This window comes from Diadema antillarum, unplaced genomic scaffold (assembly GCF_040938485.1).
Source record: "Diadema antillarum isolate AM-2024a unplaced genomic scaffold, OU_Dant_1.0 seq00000656_RagTag, whole genome shotgun sequence".
Taxonomy (NCBI): Eukaryota; Metazoa; Echinodermata; class Echinoidea; order Diadematoida; family Diadematidae; genus Diadema; species Diadema antillarum.
In genome coordinates, this window is record NW_027271568.1 from 113,072 (window position 1) to 130,480 (window position 17,409).

A 17,409-nucleotide genomic window follows, 5' to 3' on the forward strand; every position below is an offset into this window, starting at 1 on the left:
TGAGTTAACTCGAGACCAAAAGTCCACTCAGATTGAGCAAATGCAAACTTGTGAGTCATCATTCTGAGGTAGTTTGATAGTGTAAATGCAGTCAAACCTGTTTCAAACAGAATTGCTTTATCTGGCCGCAAGGTACTTCCCCTTCCTCACCATGAGAACAATGTTTTGAAAGACCCTGTGTATGGTGGCCACTTGTCTTGTGTGGAACCTTAGCAGCCACCTTACTTTTCTTATTATACCCCCGCCAAACACCCCGCCAAACGAAGTTTGAAGGGGGTATATAGGAATCAGCGGACGGTCGGGCGGGCGGGCGGGCGGGCGGGCGGGCGGGCGGGCGGGCGGTCGGGCGGTCGGTCGGGCGGTCGGTCCGTTGCAAATCTTGCGTCGCGAACTACTTCCTCAGTTTTCAACCGATTCCCATAAAACTTGGCACAGATGTGTGCCTTGGGTTGTAGATGTGCAAGACGTTTTTTTTTACAGTACCCAAAAGTATGTTGCCATGGTAACGGCATATTATGGGCAAAAATGGGTACAAATCTTGCGTCGCGAACTCCTCCCACAGTTTTTGATCAATTTTTATGAAATTAGGTACAGATGTTCATCTGAATATGTTAATGTGCAAGACACATATTTCCGCAGTGGCAAAAAGTGTGTTGCCATGGTAACGGCATGTTATTGGTAAAATATAGGGCAAAATGCTTCATGGCAAAACTGCTTCATCAGTGTTCTTCCAATTCTCATGGAATTCATATTGAATGTTTGTCTTAGGATATAGGTCAGCATGACACATTTCTTGACAGTTACAAAAAGTATGTTGCCATGGTAACAGCTCACATATTATGAGCCAAAATGATGGAAAATTTTGTGTTGCAAACTACTTCCTCAGTTTTTGCCCAATTTCCATGAAACTTGGTACAGATGTGTGCCTTTGGTTGTAGATGTGCAAGACGCATTTTTCGACAGTACCCAAAAGTATGTTGCCATGGTAACGGCATATTAATGGCAGAAGATCAAGGAAAGATCTTGCGGATTTAACTACTTCCTCAGTTTTTTGACCAAACGTTGTTTTGACCAAAGCTTATGAAATGTTGTTTGGCGGGGGTACAACCAGTCGCTGTAGCGACATTTCTAGTGTTGTCATTACTATTCGTTGTGTGTCAGCTGTTTATTGTAGCTTAAACCCTAGCTTCAAGCACCCATAGTTTAAGACCAGACTGTGTCATGACAATACAAGAAAAATGGAAAGAGACTGCCATTAGGAGTACTATTGTTGTTGTTTGGTAGATTATACTCCAAGAAGGTACATGTACTCCAAGTGATATGTAACATGATCAACCTAAAGACATTTTTGCAAAGTATTGCTACAGGAAAGATACATGGTGTAAATGCTGATGTGCAATGAAGTCTAATCAGCCACAAATCTAATTTCTACCTGCCTGTAATGGCCGCTGAATCAGGTGTATCTTCAGTGGCCATTATAGACAGGTTTGACAGATGTTTTGCAAATTGGGGCTACCACTGTGAAGAGTGCTGTTTTAATGTTGAATGGGATCGCCATCTGATGTCTGTGTGCTTGTGTCTCATAATTTGGTGCAAAATTTACCGCAAATTCCTCCCAAATCTCCCAGATTTCAATTCTATTTTTCTTGTCCTAGTTTCAATTTTGTTTTATTCATCAAATTTTATTCATCAAATTACATAAAGTTATTTTTTTTGTATTTTTTATTTTTTTACGGTAGCCGATTGATGTTACATATTTATCCATTTATTAATTTATTTGTTTTTGCTGGAAGAGGGCTTAAAGTGTGAAAATTACTTTCCTGTGGTGAAACTTTTGCTATTTGTGCGAAACTGTATTCTGTAAAGAATATCACAAAGCAACTTCTTATTTGTCAAATTTACCGCCCCCCCCCCCCCCCCCCCCCCATTCTTGCAGCATAATTATCATCAGGCACAGAGATCGAAGGAGAACTACACATCAGGGGATGCTTTATCTATTTCAATGACTTTAATATCTAAAAGAGTTTGAAAGCAATGAAGGAAAGGAACAAAAAAAAATCTAAAACGTCTTTGAAGCAGTCTCTCCTGCATTTGAAAATAAGTAGTGTTTCACGTTCGAAATAATATATTTCTAATTTAGAACCTCCCTTGCGTATTAATTGTATACTTGAAGTCAACTTTTGTTCATATTTGCAGGAAATAAGAGACACAAAGAATTCATGAGTTCACTATTTAAGCATTCAGTTTCATTAATGAATTCATAAATTCATTCATCAGCATTCACTGTACATATTTGTATTTATTGGGGGACAGTTTCTGGTTCATGTAGCCAATACATCTTTGTAGTTTACTCTCTGATACACATCCATCTGTATCGTTAAAGTAGGTGTTTCAGACTCCCCCAATTATCTCATCTATTTAATCAGTCATTACATTCTGATCGGCTAAAGTTTATAGTGTCAGTGAAGAGGTGTTTGTAGTAATGACTGCTCATAACAACTTTTTTTTTTTTTTTTTTGGGGGGGGGGGGGGTGATGGTAATAATGAATTATTTTCGTTTCTTTTAGTGGGTAAAGAATTGTTCAATCTTATACCTGAGGATAACATTTTTACTCAGTATTCTCTATGCTGATGTATTGAAAGCCACCATAATGTCTTGTATCAGATTTTAGCCATAGGAGTGTCTTGAAATGAGGTTAGCATGTTATTTTTGACATGGTTACTTTCAGCTGCTGCTGCTGCTGCTGCGGCTGGCAAGATAGCCCTCCCAGCTGGCCCGGCAGCCCTCCCAGCTGGCCAGGCTCCTGCAGCCCCCGCAGCCCCTGCAGCCCTTCAGCAACAGGGCAGTGCGTCCCCGACGACCCCTGGCAGTCAGGAGGATGTGGATTCCGTCAAGGACCAGCTGCAGAGGGTGAGTGACCTTTGACCTCTGACCCTAAAAACTCTCAAGACTTGAAGATTAAAAGCCAACATTCCTCACACTCATCCTTGTGTGCACACATGTACCAGTACAAGAAAGATAAGTCATATTAGAGAACCAAACTTTTTGTTGCAAATTCTTTTGTAGTCATGGAATATGATACCCACTCTTACCAACAAATTGTGGATATCCCATATAATATGTGGAGGGTTACTTCAGGAGCAATGATATATTGATGAACTTGCAGTATCTTTCTTTGTATGATCCATTTCAGTCCTCGTTTCAAATGTTCTGCATACCAAGAAACATGGTTTTGAAACATGGTGTGACAAAGAAGTGTTTCTAAGAGTTAAACTCCATAATTAGTTTCTGGCAAGGCTTGGTCGAACTGGGCTACTGCATATACATATCTCATTGTGCTCAGATCGTCTTTTTGAAAATTGGGTCAATAGGGTACTTGCAGCTTGCAGCTGTCGATCAAACCATGATTGAGATTGCGGTTACATTTACTAGACTTTCAAAACTTTAGTTTCTGCAAACACAGTATTGAATTACCTCTCCAATGTGTGTAACAAAACCATGTGTTAAAACTGTATTGTAATCATGACTACCCATAACTCTTATTTCAAAACCATGTTTCTATCCAGAAAAGTTTACTGTAGATTCATTTTGAGTGGATTACCAACACCTGTCTTGTGGTGATTTGAAATATTTGGAAATTTATATTCTCGCAGAAATTTTGAAATTCAATGTACTTAAAAATTACTTAATGGAGAAACGATGTACACCATGTGTACATGAAATGATTTTCCATAGAAATGATGTACATAGAAATGATTTTCCATAGAAGTGATGTTCATATAAATGATTTAAAGTTCGATCTGAAGTCACTTTTGGCACACTCTCTTGGTTCCAGGACTACCAAGCCCAGCTAGAGGAGATGAAAGCCATGTATGAACAGGAACAGATGTCCAAGGCCAAACTGCAGCAGGACATGGACCAACTCAAGGCTCTCTATGAGGATAAGCTGGCCCAGGTCTCCAAACAAGGAGGTAACACCAGAACCGACACCAATTTACACATAAAACTACCCAGATTAGTTTCATGTGGTCCTGAAATGCAGAAACTGAAATTAGAGCTCCAAGAAGATCTGGGAACAAGAAGGTTGTAACCTGATCAAAGTGATTTACACATGTATGTAGATAGTCACCTTTTCTTTTTTTCGTTTTCTTTTTTTTTAGATGATTTGACATCCGAAAAAACTGAAATTAAAAGCAAAGGTCCTGGAATGTCCTTGAACAAGAAAGTATGTCCAGGACTAAAGCTGATTTAGATATGTTGACACACAACAGTAAGCCATCTCAGTATACCAGTCTCACATAAAGAAAACTGACCAAAATTGTAAGATCAAAGGGGTAAATTTGCATGACCAAATAAGATGATATCTAAAAGTATGTCTTATGCGCCAAAAGCATTGCAGCTCTAAAGTCGTGAGATATCTGATATTGGTGATGAGCAAATTATTAAATTCATGACCAGTCTTAGATGGAGAAAACTGTTGAATTTTGGGTAGATACTCTAGTTTACCGGTAGCATGGCAATTCATGGGTGGCTCTAATTCGCTGGCCTTCGGGGTACATTCGAAAAACCGCATACAGCACCAGTCAGCCTGTATGTGCATTAAAGCATACGTTTGTCGATAAAGATTGATTCCAGCGGAGATCCTTGGGCTTTGTTTGTACTTACACAAAGATCCTGATAAGTCCGTAAACATTTCACTACTGAGATCTCAAATATCCAAACCGGACCATCCTTCACACTATGTGGTATTCTCACGCTACTTGGTTTTTAACTTTACTAGTGAAAAGCATTGTGTACCATCAACCCCACCCTACTGTTTATCTGTCTGTATCCAGTTGGAGAGATCCAGTCAAGCGAGGGCGCCCCGACCCTCCCATCCCAGCAGCAGGTGATCACCCTAGAGAGAGTCCAGCCGACGCCCGGCAGTGAAGAGGGACCGGTAGCTGGTCAGGAGGATGCCTCCGCCAAGGTATCCAGTCAGGTGAGCTCTCACAGATCTCTACAATCTTGTCTCAGTTTTCCTTGGAATGTCTTTCCCCCATTCATATCCACAGTGTGATGTCCTGTACCAATCTAGTGACCTGGGGCCTGTTTCATAAAACTTGTCATCAGTGGCAAGTTCTCATAGATGTGACAAGCTACTGAAATCCTTGCATCTGATTGGCTGAGAGCAAATTTGTCATAGAAATATGGCAGTTGTCACTGATGACATGTTTTATGAAATGGGCCCCTGTTCATATTCAAAAAGTTACATAATTTTTCTCTATTTCAAAAGGAGCTTCATTGACGTTAAAAACAAAGACATTTTCAAAATAGCAGTTGTCCACAGCATTCAAGAGCAAAGCAGTTAAAGGGACTGTACAGTACTGGCTGAGGTGCCATCGATTAACTGTGTAGCGTTGAATTGCGAGAATATTTAGAACCACTCTGGAAATGTATAAATACCCCCAGACTGTCAATTCTAGGGAATATCAGTAAATCCCTTACATTTGAGTGGACTTTTCCTACTTTTTCCTATTTTTACTGTGTCCCTACTTTTCCTACTTTTTTGAGATCCTACTTTTTCTACTTTTTCCTAAAACAACCCCGTAAAACAAAGAGCTCCTGATAGTTGAAAGAAATCGCGTAGACTCTAGTTGCAAGTTTGACTGGTGGGGATCGCTCTTCAGCATGAAAGAGGGATAACACAAACCAATTGATATCTCAGCTTTTGCCCTGTTCAATGTGATTGCCACTGATTTTCATCTAGGACATAACACACATGAATCCTTGCTCAAAATTACCAGGCTCTCCAAAGGAGCAAAAGTGAGGCTGAGGCAGCAGGGTTGTGAGTACAAATATGATTTACATGTAGCATCAAGAGTTCTGGTGAGTATCAATGAAAACTACTCCAAAAAGCCTGCACATGTCCTGATTTATTCCTACTTTTTTTTCTTTAATGCCCTACTTTTTCCCTCTCATGGCCTACTTTTTCCTACTTTTTTAGAGATTTTGTTCCTACTTTATTCCTACTTTTTTACATTATCCTGCTTGAAAGCCTGCCCTTAGGTAAGGGGCTTCATCCTTGTTACCTATTCCTTCTGAGGGGACGTTGGCTGATGGTTCTATGGTCCCTTGTTGTGTATCGGCGTTCAGTAGCTTCCTTCCTGGAATTGAATGCGTGTTTGTATGAAGGAACAACAAAATAAATCAATTAAATCGCAAAATGACACTTCTTGTGACTTGAAGTTAGGGATGTACTAAGCCTTTTCCTCTTCCCTACCCCCCCCCCCCCCAAAAAAAAAGAGAACTATTTTGTGAATTGTATCTGCACATATTTCTAAAGTGGCACTCGGGCTTTGCTCCTTGAAGGTTTCAGGCTACAACATGTATGATGAAATACTGAGTGAAGGTGATAGATTTTGTGGGTACAAGGAACATGTACATTGAAAGACTAGAGTTGTCATGCTGTTGGCGGGGGCCTATATCCAACTGGACTGCCTAGTAGGATTGAAATCACGGTTACTATCCATCCCTTTCCACAGCGGACTCCCATTATAATGAAGTCCTTGAGACAGTTTTCTTTTGTTATATTGAAATGTCGTTATAACCGAACAAACAAACAATAAAAGACAAAGAGAGGATAATGTTGCGGCCTGAATTTTTACTTCGTTGTAACCGGAATTTCGTTATAACTGTGTTCGTTATGACGAGAGTACACTGTACTGCTTGTAGGCGGAACAACCGATGTCCGAGGAGAGTGAGCCCTCGCCTGCCGGCGATGACGAGGGACCGTCTGCACCCCGATCCTCTCCAAAACTGCCCCGGAAGGAGCAGAGCACAGTGTTAGATCAGGAAGAGGCCCTAAAGAGGTGAGCACCCAAATCTGGAAAATGTGACATCCTTGGGAATTTTAGTTCCTTTCCACCTGGATTTTCCTCTTTTCTATTTGAATTTGTTTGTTTTTTTGTTGTTCTGTGTTGTGTTATTCAATCTCATGCACCCTGACTATTATAAAGTGTTACAAGGAGTGAAAATGATTTTGTGAAATTGAATTTGAGCCCTCAAACCCCCCCCCCCCCCCACCCCATTGGCAATTATTAGGGTCCCTCAGTGAGAAATCAAAATCATAATCAAATCAAAATGATTTCTTATGGTAAAAATTGAAACTTAAAATCTTGTATTTGAGTGATTATTGCAATGATCATTTACTATATTGTGGTTATGGGGCAGTAAAATGACTTATAAAGCTGTTTCAGCAAGGGAGTCACTGCAGACAAGTATGCGTCTCAAGGTTTCGATTCATCGTAATTGTCGGAACTCTTAACCCGTTGAGGATGAGTCGTTAGAATACTCAGGAAGGTGTCTATGGAAAATACATGTTATAGCAAAATCAGTCCATCATCAACTGGTTAAAGAATTTGCTAAGACAGCATGCTAACAGCAGAGTGAATCAGATTTGATTTTGCCGGATTTTTCCCACTGTAGATGCTACTTGCTCAAATCCGATGCTACTTGCTCAAATCCGATATAAAAAATGAGCTGTGCTAACCACCCCATAATTATTCCTCCTCCTCCTCCTCCTCCTCCTCCTCCTCCTCCTCCTCCTCCTCCCCCTCCCCCTCCTCCTCCTCCTCCTCCTCCTCCTCCTCCTCCTCCCCCTCCTCCTCCCCCTCTTCCTCCTCCTCCTCCTCCTCCTCCTCCTCCTCCTCCCCCTCCTCTTCCTCCTCCTCCTCCTCTTCCTCCTCCTCCTCCTCCTCCTCCTCCTCCTCTTCCTCTTCCTCCTCCTCCTCCTCCTCCTCCTCCTCCTCCTATTCCTCCTCCTCCTCCTCCTCCCCTTCTCCTCCTCCTCCTCCTCCTCCTCCTCCTCCCCTTCTCCTCCTCCTCCTCCTCCTCCTCCTCCCCCTCCTCTTCCTCCTCCTCCTCCTCCTCCTCCTCCTCCTCCTCTCTTCCTCCTCCTCCTCCTCCTCCTCCTCCTCCTCCTATTCCTCCTCCTCCTCCTCCTCCCCTTCTCCTCCTCCTCCTCCTCCTCCTCCTCCTCCTCCTCCTCCTCCCCCTCCTCTCCTCCTCCTCCTCCTCCTCCTCCTCCTCCTCCTCCTATTCTTCCTCCTCCTCCTCCTCCTCCTCCCCTTCTCCTCCTCCTCCTCCTCCTCCTCCTCCTCCTCCCCCTCCTCTTCCTCCTCCTCCTCCTCCTCTTCTTCCTCCTCCTCCTCCTCCTCTCCATCCTCCTCCTCCTCCTCCCTTCTTCCTTCATGCTCCCCCACTCCACTGTATCTCACCCTTCCCTCTAGACTGCAAGCCCTGGAGCATGAGATGGTGGGAGGAGAGCGTGCGTCGGACGAGGGTCTGAAAGAGAAGAGGCGTAAGAAGCTGAAGCACGCCGAGCTACGGAAACTGGCCCTGGCTAAAGCTATCGCTAAGATGGATGATGACGGTATCATGCTCAACATCTACAGCAACATTGAGGAGGAGCTGAAAGCCAAGAATGAGCTTCTGAAGAAGGAGTCTGAGAAGGTGGGTGTATAATCAGTGCAGAAGGGGTGTAACGGTGACAAGACCAGTGTTTGAATTGGATGAGTGGTGTCGTGGTCTTGTGTATGGTGTCGTGGTCTTGTGTATGGTGTTATGGTGACATAAATGGTGTTGTGGTTGTATGAATTGTGCTGTGGGTGCATGAGTGGTGTTGTGGTTGCATTAATCATGCTGCAGTTGCATGGGTTGTATAAGCCAGTTCGGGGTTAGCTCATGGGCACATCGGTGCAAATGACCTTTCTTCTTTCTCAGTTGATTAGGCACTCCACGAGTTTTCAAGTGAGAGAAGGTATTTCAGCTTACCCAACGTTAAGCAATTTTTGGAATTCATCAGTCATGTTCAAAGAAAGAATGAACTTGCGTAGACCAGGTGACCAGAATGATCCATCAATTAGCACTTTGGAAAGCATCCATTTCATTATTTTGCATAGAATGTATTAACAATCTTTTTCTATTAATATTGTCAAATACCACTTTTGCTGTCAGGTGGATGTGCTGGCAAGCACCACTCATAATGATCACTTGAATAATCATTACATCACAGATACTTATCTCAGTGAATAAAAAACCAACATGCTCTGCCGATACAGATGACCTTTTTCTGCTCATGCTCAAAGTGGAACCCCAAACTGGCTTATTGTGTGCGCATGGATATACCTATGGCTCCATTGGTGATGTTGTGGTTGCATTGATTATATGAAGAGTTTGTTCGCAAAAACCGATAAGTCCATATTTGCCAAATGGAGATATTTGCGATTAAAGGTCAAGAAAAATAAAGAGAATAATAAAAAAATTTTTGCTTCTTTTGACCATAACTTCAAAAATGTACCTTTATATGTAGTGACCAATATATCATTTAAAGGGATCGTACAATTTTGCTTGAGACCTAATTTGGGGCTTCTGACATTTTTTGGTGAAATAATGAGAAACCTCTTATGAAATATGAAAGAGCATGTAATTTTATGAGGATTCAACGTTTATTTGATGAAAATTGGTTTCGAAATGGCTGAGATATCCAAAAAAGGGCAATTCTAATAAAATGTGGGACCCACACTTTATTACGATCGCTTTGTTTTACTTTGTTTTTGGATGTTTCAGTCATTCCAAACCTGATTTTCATCCACTAATCTTTGAATTCCTCATAAAATAGTATGCTCTGTACTACATCATAAGTGTTTTCTTGGTATCTCGAAAAAAGTTAAAAGCCCAATTCTCATCTCCACCAATACTGTACTATCCCTTTAAAAGGTATTATTTTGTACTTTATGACAGAGACCGTACTTCAAAGTCTTCAAAAATGGACTTATCGGTTTTTGCGAACAAACTCTTCATATTGTGATTGTGTGAGTAGTGTTATGATATGAAGTGGTGTTATTGTTTGTTAAGTGGTTTTATGTTTGTTTGTTTTTTGTATGGTGTTATTGTCTTCTGAATGGTGTTAAGGCCCTTTGTACATTGTATGGTTCTTTGAGTGATGTTATGGTCAGTTAGTGTTATGATCCTTTGAGTGGTGTTATGGTCAGTTGGTGTTATGATCATTTGGTGTTATGGTCAGTTAGTGTTATGATCCTTTGAGTGGTGTTATGGTCAGTTGGTGTTATGATCCTTTCAGTGGTGTTATCGTCTCCTGGTGCGATGTGCTGGTTATGTTAGAGATGGTGTCTGGTTGTATTATAAGTTGGTTATCTGAGTGACGTTTTTGGTTTGATGTACGAGAGGTGTTATATATGCCACTTGTGTCCTGATGAGATTGTGGGAATGGTGTTCTAGTTTTATAAGTAGTATTATGCTGCAGTACATGACAGTGTTTTGCATGCATACATAGTGTTTGGTCACCTGAGTGCTGTACTAGTACCAGTTAAAGTGAGTAATGCTTATCTGCATGATTTTGTGGCCATGATTGTGGTTTTAATGTTACATAGAATGTATAGCTAGCTCTATTAAATGTTTGCATTGTGTCTGTAAGATAAGAGTAGAGCTATGGTATTATGAGTCTTGATTTGGTTAAAATGAGAGATTTTTATTGGAGTAATGCAGCTCTAGGTTGTGTGGGTGATCTTCTGAGTACACATGGGGTATTCTTTGCGTAGACTGGTGTTGTAGACATGGCAGTTGTGTTGTGGCTGTGTCCTGGTCTGGTAGCATGAATAATTTTTAGATATAAACATGTGCATCATCTATCCACTCATTGTCAATCCTCTCTGTTCTCCCTCCCTCATTCCAGCTGAGGGCTGCTGAGTGTGAAATCAGCGACCTCAACGCCGAGTTTGAGTTTGAGCGCATCGACTACCTGGACACCATCCGCAAGCAGGAGAAGCAGGTCAAGATGCTGCAGCAGATTCTGGACAAGGTCCAGCCGTGTCTGCGACGGGACTGCAACTACTTCAACCTCGACAAGGTGGGGAATTCTCTCTCTTTAGCCATGCATGTGCAGTGGCAAATCTCGAGAAGTTTTAAAGTCTTACGAAGTTTTGCTAGCATGACTGCAAATTTCCCAGAAATTTCTTTCTCTAAACTTCCTGCGAAACTTTCCCCTAAAACTAGCAAATCTTCTAGAAGTTTGTGCAGTCTTGCAGTCTGAACGTATGCAGCTGAAACTTAAGAGAAGTTTATCATGTGACCACTCAACTTTATGTTGTGGTAATGCCAAAGTTGTCAGACAGTCAATGGTGGTAAATTGCAATAAATAATCCCTACACAGCACATTCTCTACATATCTCCCCTTATCTCCCCCTAAACTAACCCCTCCCTGCCCAATCTCTTCCTCCATCAGGTCAAGTTGGAGTGTTCCTGGGATGAAGAAGAGAGTCGCTGGAAGCTGCCAGACCTGGTCGTCGTCCGGGACAAGCTCCCGGCGACGGGTGGGGCTAGCATGCCAGGAGGGGTCATGCCCGGCGGCCGGCAACCCTTGACCCAGCAGAGGGGCCAGGCAGACAGGGGACTGGGGCGGGTACCTCAAAATGATCGCCCTCAGGTCAATGGGTACACCAACGGGATTGGACCAAGTGCATACGATGACGAGGAGGACCGGTACAGACAGGTGAGTTTGCATGCTTCAGTGCAGAAAGGGATCTTACTGGATATCTCTGCATGTCTGTGCATTGCGTTTGTGACCCTGCATCACAAAACCAACAAAAAATCCCAGACATGGATTTTAAGTCAAGGGCAGATTCAAAAGAGCAGACTCTTAGCTTTAAAACGATGTGTAACTCAATTCATATGGACTCTCCTAACCTATCAAAATATTTGAAAGACAGCACACACTCTGGAAAAGGGTGTACTGAGAAAAGAGGCTTTGCAGTACAGGGTCTATTCAAGCGATTAATCTTACCAAGCCTTGCTAGCTGTGTGATGAATGGGACAAAACACAGTATGTAAACCACTGAAGCAATGACAATGAAGGGATTATCAGATTAAAGCCAAGCATTTTGAAGGACAAGTTTGTGAACTTTAATGGCATGGATGGGACTGCTCTAAAAGAAGGGTTATACATAGCTACCTCAATTTAATCCATGAAATGGGTTCAAACATTCTATCTGTAGGACATTCTATCTCTAATCTATAAACTATTGAAAATAAACAATTACCAATACACAGTCTTAAAGAGCGAAATCAGAAGAGTTCTGGGTCCCATTTTATACAGATATTAGGATAGCAACTCTTGTAATCAGTTAGAAGTGCAACTATTCATTGCAATAGACAAACAGGAAGGTTGACTTCTTCTCATTACCATGACATTTACTATTCCAGCAAAGTTGTTCTCATTTTCATGCGTTGGTCCTGTTGCATGAAATATGAGACCGAGCATTAGTGAGAAAATCAAGTATGAGTCTCTGAATACTTACAGCTGATGGCTGATACTTCTGAACTTCTGACATATAGAACAACCCAGGGGGTGTTTCATAAAGCTGTTAAAGAATGACTGGTGATCAGTTCTTGTGCTGAACTATTGAAATTCTGATAAGTATAGCACATTAGAACTGATCACCAGTCCCTCTTAAGTCGTTTGTTTTGTTTTTGTCCTTTCGGGCTCATTTTCTGTATGTATAGATGGGTTGTGTTTGAACAAGTAATAGATCCTGTACTTCTTGTTGTTAGAAAACCCATGATGACATTCTTGTAAATGTAAATTAGTAAAACACAGAAACAACATAGCCGTCCCTGCATGTTTGGGATGTCTTGGGTCAGCCTTGTTTTTCTCTTTAATAGTCAAGCATCGTACAGACTTCTGCATGTATAGGAGGAATGTGATCTTTTACGGTTCGCGTTCTTGTAGTAACTCGTTTTTTCCGTTAGTGAATGCGGCATGTGAAGACATGTCCTCTCTCTAACCCCACCCCATTGCATGCGCAGAAACTTCAGCAGTCCAAGCACGACTCGGCCATGGATTATTTCAAGCCGAAACGAGCCAATCAGCTTCTTAGCAATGCAGACATCAACAGAAACTTGCGTGAGTATGCGCTGAGGGAGGGGTGTAAGATTTTGCCCATATACTCCTTACATTGCAGTGCAATGCTTTGGCTGATTCAGGATCATCGGTCAATTTCATTCATCAGTTTTGTAAAGTGGAATGTGAACATGCTTACATAAAATAGCAGAAAGGAAGCTAACAACCAGTATGGTTTTTTTAGGATATTATAAACTTTCTTTCATCATAAATAGGAAAATGAATATCAGTTTTTGTTTTCCTCAGATTTGATTGAGCACGCATAGTGTATGCAATTCTAAAGCTTTTTACACCAAGAAATTATTCCTGCCTTCAAAATATGTTTTTATTTAGCTCCCATCAATATATTTGTCGCTCTGCAAAGTTTGATAGCCCTGCAGAAATTAAATTCAGGGTCAGAAATGTTACAAGTATGAAAGAAATGCTATCAAATTGTGTTGTCATTAAACACCTACACGGTATGTATTTCTGACAGTCACAGGATAAAGAATATCCCTAGTAAGTGAACAATAGAGAATATCTCAAATTTCTTGTAAAATTCTTTCATTGATAATCTTTTTTCAGAGGTGTTTGAGGTAGAGTTCTATCAGGAGTTTTGCATGACAACTAGTCCCTATGTTTCAGCCTTCCTAGAAACTACAAGCAGGAAGATGTGGGTTGCCTGTTGTACCGTACTACACTTTGGCCGTTCTTTTGGCCAGGGGTGGAGTGTGCGGATGATGTCTGCATGTGGGAATGTTATGAGAGTGTAGCATGAGAATAGACATGGGGCACAGCATACATTAGCTGGGATAGCATGGAGAGAGGCATTGGGTCCCATAGCCGCTAAAGGTCACCTCACACTATGCAACTTTTGGTTGCATGACCGACCGACTTTGGATCGGAAATAAATCACAATAGCCTCAGAATAAACACTCTTGTTTATTTCAGATCCAGAATTGGTAAGTCGTGCGACCGATAGTTGTATTATGTGCGATGGCTCTTAGTCTATCTGCAACTGCAGGAGGATTCCTGAAAGCTTAGATATCTCTTCGTGTTGTGTCAAGTGAAAATAAGAGTCTTTCTGATTTGGGAATTATTCAAGACCTCGTTGGATGGATGTAAAGGGCAAGTATTTCATAGATTTTGATGTGTAGATGATGGGAGCCCTGAGTTCCATGGAGAGTTTTACTGACTGGAAGTCCTCTCCTGTTCTCAACTGGCAGAACATGAGGCAGGATAGTAATCTCTCTTGGTGACACTCATGGGATACAAATATTTAGGTTGTGTGTTTGTGTGTATGTATGTGTCCCTTTGTATAGGTTTTTGTGTCTGTGTGTGTTTGTTGTTGTGTGTGTGTTTCTGTGTATTTATCGCATCAGGGTAATGGCATGCAATAGAGACAGGTTGACAGAGTTTTGAAAGACAATTGTGACATTGACACTGATAGTGTGTCTTGCAGGGAATTACGAACAGATAACAGAATTTGTTTTCGGAAATGATTCCTTCTTGAAACCCATGCTAAAATGGAATGTTTGAACACAAGCAGTTGCTCTTGCAAGCATCAAGATCTCTTCTTCAACATGTTATGAAATGACCACGCCCCTTTTTCTTCCCCGTCTCCACCTACAGCCGACCACTCCTCCCACTCCCCTCACTCCTCCCACTCCTCTCTGCTAGGCCCCGCCTCCCACCACGCCCTCTCCAACTCGGACCTGACGGCCGCAGCTGTGCACGGTCAACTCGGCCCAGCGGACATCGGCATGCGGCGGCCAACCCGCCTGGAGAAGCTGCCCACCGGCAAACCCAAGAAAGGGAAGAAGAAAAACAACACGCTGGAGCCCTTGTAAGTCTGTGCAGCTTTCCAACAGCAGAGGGTGCTGTTGTATTTATTTTGTTGGGGAAAATACTGCTATGTGTTGCTATATCTTTTGTCGGGACGTTGCACAGGTAATAAAATCCTCAACTGCATAATGTGTCAAAAGCATTATCACCTTCATGTGTAGGGCTTGAGAATGTGGTGAAAAACTTACACAGATGGGCTGTGGATATATTCTGCTGGTATAATGCCTACTGATATTGACCCACTGTTATGCAGAACTAAAAAAAATCACACCTCCCTGTGTAAATGCATGTTAGCTGTTGAGTCTGCCAAAATGACTCTGATACAGCAGTAGAGGGCGCTCTTTTATCTGCGAGGTAATGCTCCATAAAGCTCTATTGCCTAGATCTTTGTTGACACTGTTTCACCTCCAAGTGACCTGGTAATAGTAACAAGAGTGGACACTGTTATCAGTTGCAGAAGTTAATGAATTCCATCACCCGACGCATTCAAGATTGTTGCACTGTAGCTTCCATGTCCCTGCATGCCCTGTATTCATTGTTCAATTGTCTCTTGACTTGGAAAGGAAATCACATCAAGAGCATCTTTTTCCAACCTAGGGGCGAACTAAGCCAAGTTTGCACATTCATGCATGTATATAATGCTATCACATTTACAATTGTATTTCACATCTATTTATTAAATCATCTTGTGTATTATTTATATTTCTCCCATTACATTCCGAGACCTGTGAAATAAATTTATGGTTTTGCCACATGAGTGTAAATACTGTGTCTTAGCGCAGTCGTCTGCTGAGAGGTGTACATAGTGCTTCTCATCCAACTATTTGCTCAGTGTTGTCAAAGAAAGTGCAAATGTGAGTCACGAAATAGTCGATCTGTTGTACGATAATTCAAATTCATTGATGTCCAAGTAGGGGAAGGCGTAACGGTTGTGGTATAGGGATGCAGCCTTCATCGTGATGTGACTCTTTCATTAGATACAGTCAAGCCAATCTTAAGAAGCCATCCGAGGGAGATGAAAGGAGTGGTCTTCATAGACAGGTGACCACTCTAGACAGGTTCTACAGCATTGAGCGATGCCATTACTAATCTTGTCATTGCACACTGGCGTGCATTTTTCATGGGCTGTTTAGGGCAGTTGGCCTCTATACTGTAATGGTGGATATTTTCGCGCTACTAATTTTTCGCGCTTGGGCGGGTAAGAAGAGTTTTGCTTGTTTTTAATTCCGCGGAATCAAGACATCAACTACTGGAACATATGGCACGCAAAAATATTCACATGCTTTTATTTTCGCGCCAGCTTCTGGTTGCGCGAAATGCGCGAAAATTTCAACACCGCTAAAAATTTCCACTTTTACAGTAGACAGGTGGCAGCTGAGACAGGTGCGACTGTATTGGTTTTATGTTCTTGTAGATGAAGCATGCAAATAGAATGTACGTTAAAGCCATCAACATCTTCCCTCATAGGCCGATGTGTTCATGTGCCGTTGATTCTAGTATTCAAGATAAGTGACAGCTTTTGTTCTGATGTGTACAAATTTGAATGTACTTATGAGGCTAATTCCCATCGCTGTGTACAGAATATATGTGCAGGGATATTTTCCGTTCATGATATAAGATTTACTGAAACAGGATTTAAGCTTGTCTGTCTGTATGTCTGATGATGTCACAACCTGTAATCATGAATATTAAATTAGTCATTGTACAAAGATTTTAAGAAAAGGAAAAAAAATGACATTATGAAGAATTATAAAGATTGTAAAATATGACTTGTTTGTGATGCCATGATGTTATAGGGATGATTCATGACATGGCAAGGAGATGTGTGTTTTAAACCTAGAGGGCGTCCTTGAGAGAGGAAATGATGCTAAAAGTGGTACATTTTACTTCATGCTATTTTTTGTTTTTGTGGCTCGTTCTTCTTCTTTTTTTCTTTTTTTTTGTCGTTGTTATGTTTACCCTAATTCCAGCCAAAATTCCAGATAGTCAAAATCTCACATTGTGGTCTTCAGAGGCAAAGGTTAAACTACTTTAAAAGTTTTGCCAAAAAATGGAAAGACTTGCACTACCCAGCAAATGTTGTATTGCTTCCTGCTGGAAGACACTGGAATTTCTTTCTTGTCTCTCTGAAGAATAAGAATGAAAGGTACATTTTTTTTCTTTTTTCTTTTAACAGTCTCTGTGATATGTTTTTGTTATTTTGTAAGTTATCGCAGCTGGTTAAAAAAAAAAATGCGGGGAAAAATGCTGAAAATATTAATTCCTGTGCTTCGTCTGTCCATGATGAGGAATCCACACTAGAAGCAGAATTGAGATGAAATGCTTTTGGCACCATGAATGCTCTTACAGCTTCCTTTTCTTTGGAGCTGATGTCTGTGTATGCAAGAAGTTTTAGCTCTGTGTAAAACTTTCAATATTTTAAACTTAAAAATGTGTGCAGATGTTCTTTTTGTGTGTAAGCTCAATGTATTTTTATACATTTAGTAGACAAAATCAATTGATTATGATGATATGCCTGCTTTTTGATGAGCACCATGTGAAAAATCTGAACTCCTTCTCATCACTAGAGGTCCAGACTGACTCAGAGCTGAAATGTATGTTTTTGCCAAGGGAAAAAACTGCACTC

At 41.4% G+C, this 17,409-nt stretch overlaps 1 protein-coding gene across 1 annotated transcript in view; it reads left to right on the top strand.

The window, feature by feature from the left end:
- The window catches only part of LOC139736574 (osmotic avoidance abnormal protein 3-like), a 28,674-nt gene extending 13,707 nt beyond the window's left edge, over nucleotides 1-14,967 (top strand). Inside the window, exons 7-15 of the mRNA XM_071647321.1 lie at nucleotides 2,691-2,911; nucleotides 3,837-3,972; nucleotides 4,837-4,982; nucleotides 6,716-6,852; nucleotides 8,272-8,494; nucleotides 10,737-10,910; nucleotides 11,286-11,552; nucleotides 12,866-12,962; nucleotides 14,571-14,967. Of these exons, the coding sequence (XP_071503422.1) occupies nucleotides 2,691-2,911; nucleotides 3,837-3,972; nucleotides 4,837-4,982; nucleotides 6,716-6,852; nucleotides 8,272-8,494; nucleotides 10,737-10,910; nucleotides 11,286-11,552; nucleotides 12,866-12,962; nucleotides 14,571-14,788 (1,619 nt within the window). The 3' untranslated portion in view covers nucleotides 14,789-14,967. The remainder of the gene's footprint in view (nucleotides 1-2,690; nucleotides 2,912-3,836; nucleotides 3,973-4,836; nucleotides 4,983-6,715; nucleotides 6,853-8,271; nucleotides 8,495-10,736; nucleotides 10,911-11,285; nucleotides 11,553-12,865; nucleotides 12,963-14,570) is intronic.
- The last annotated feature ends 2,442 nt before the right edge of the window (nucleotides 14,968-17,409 follow it).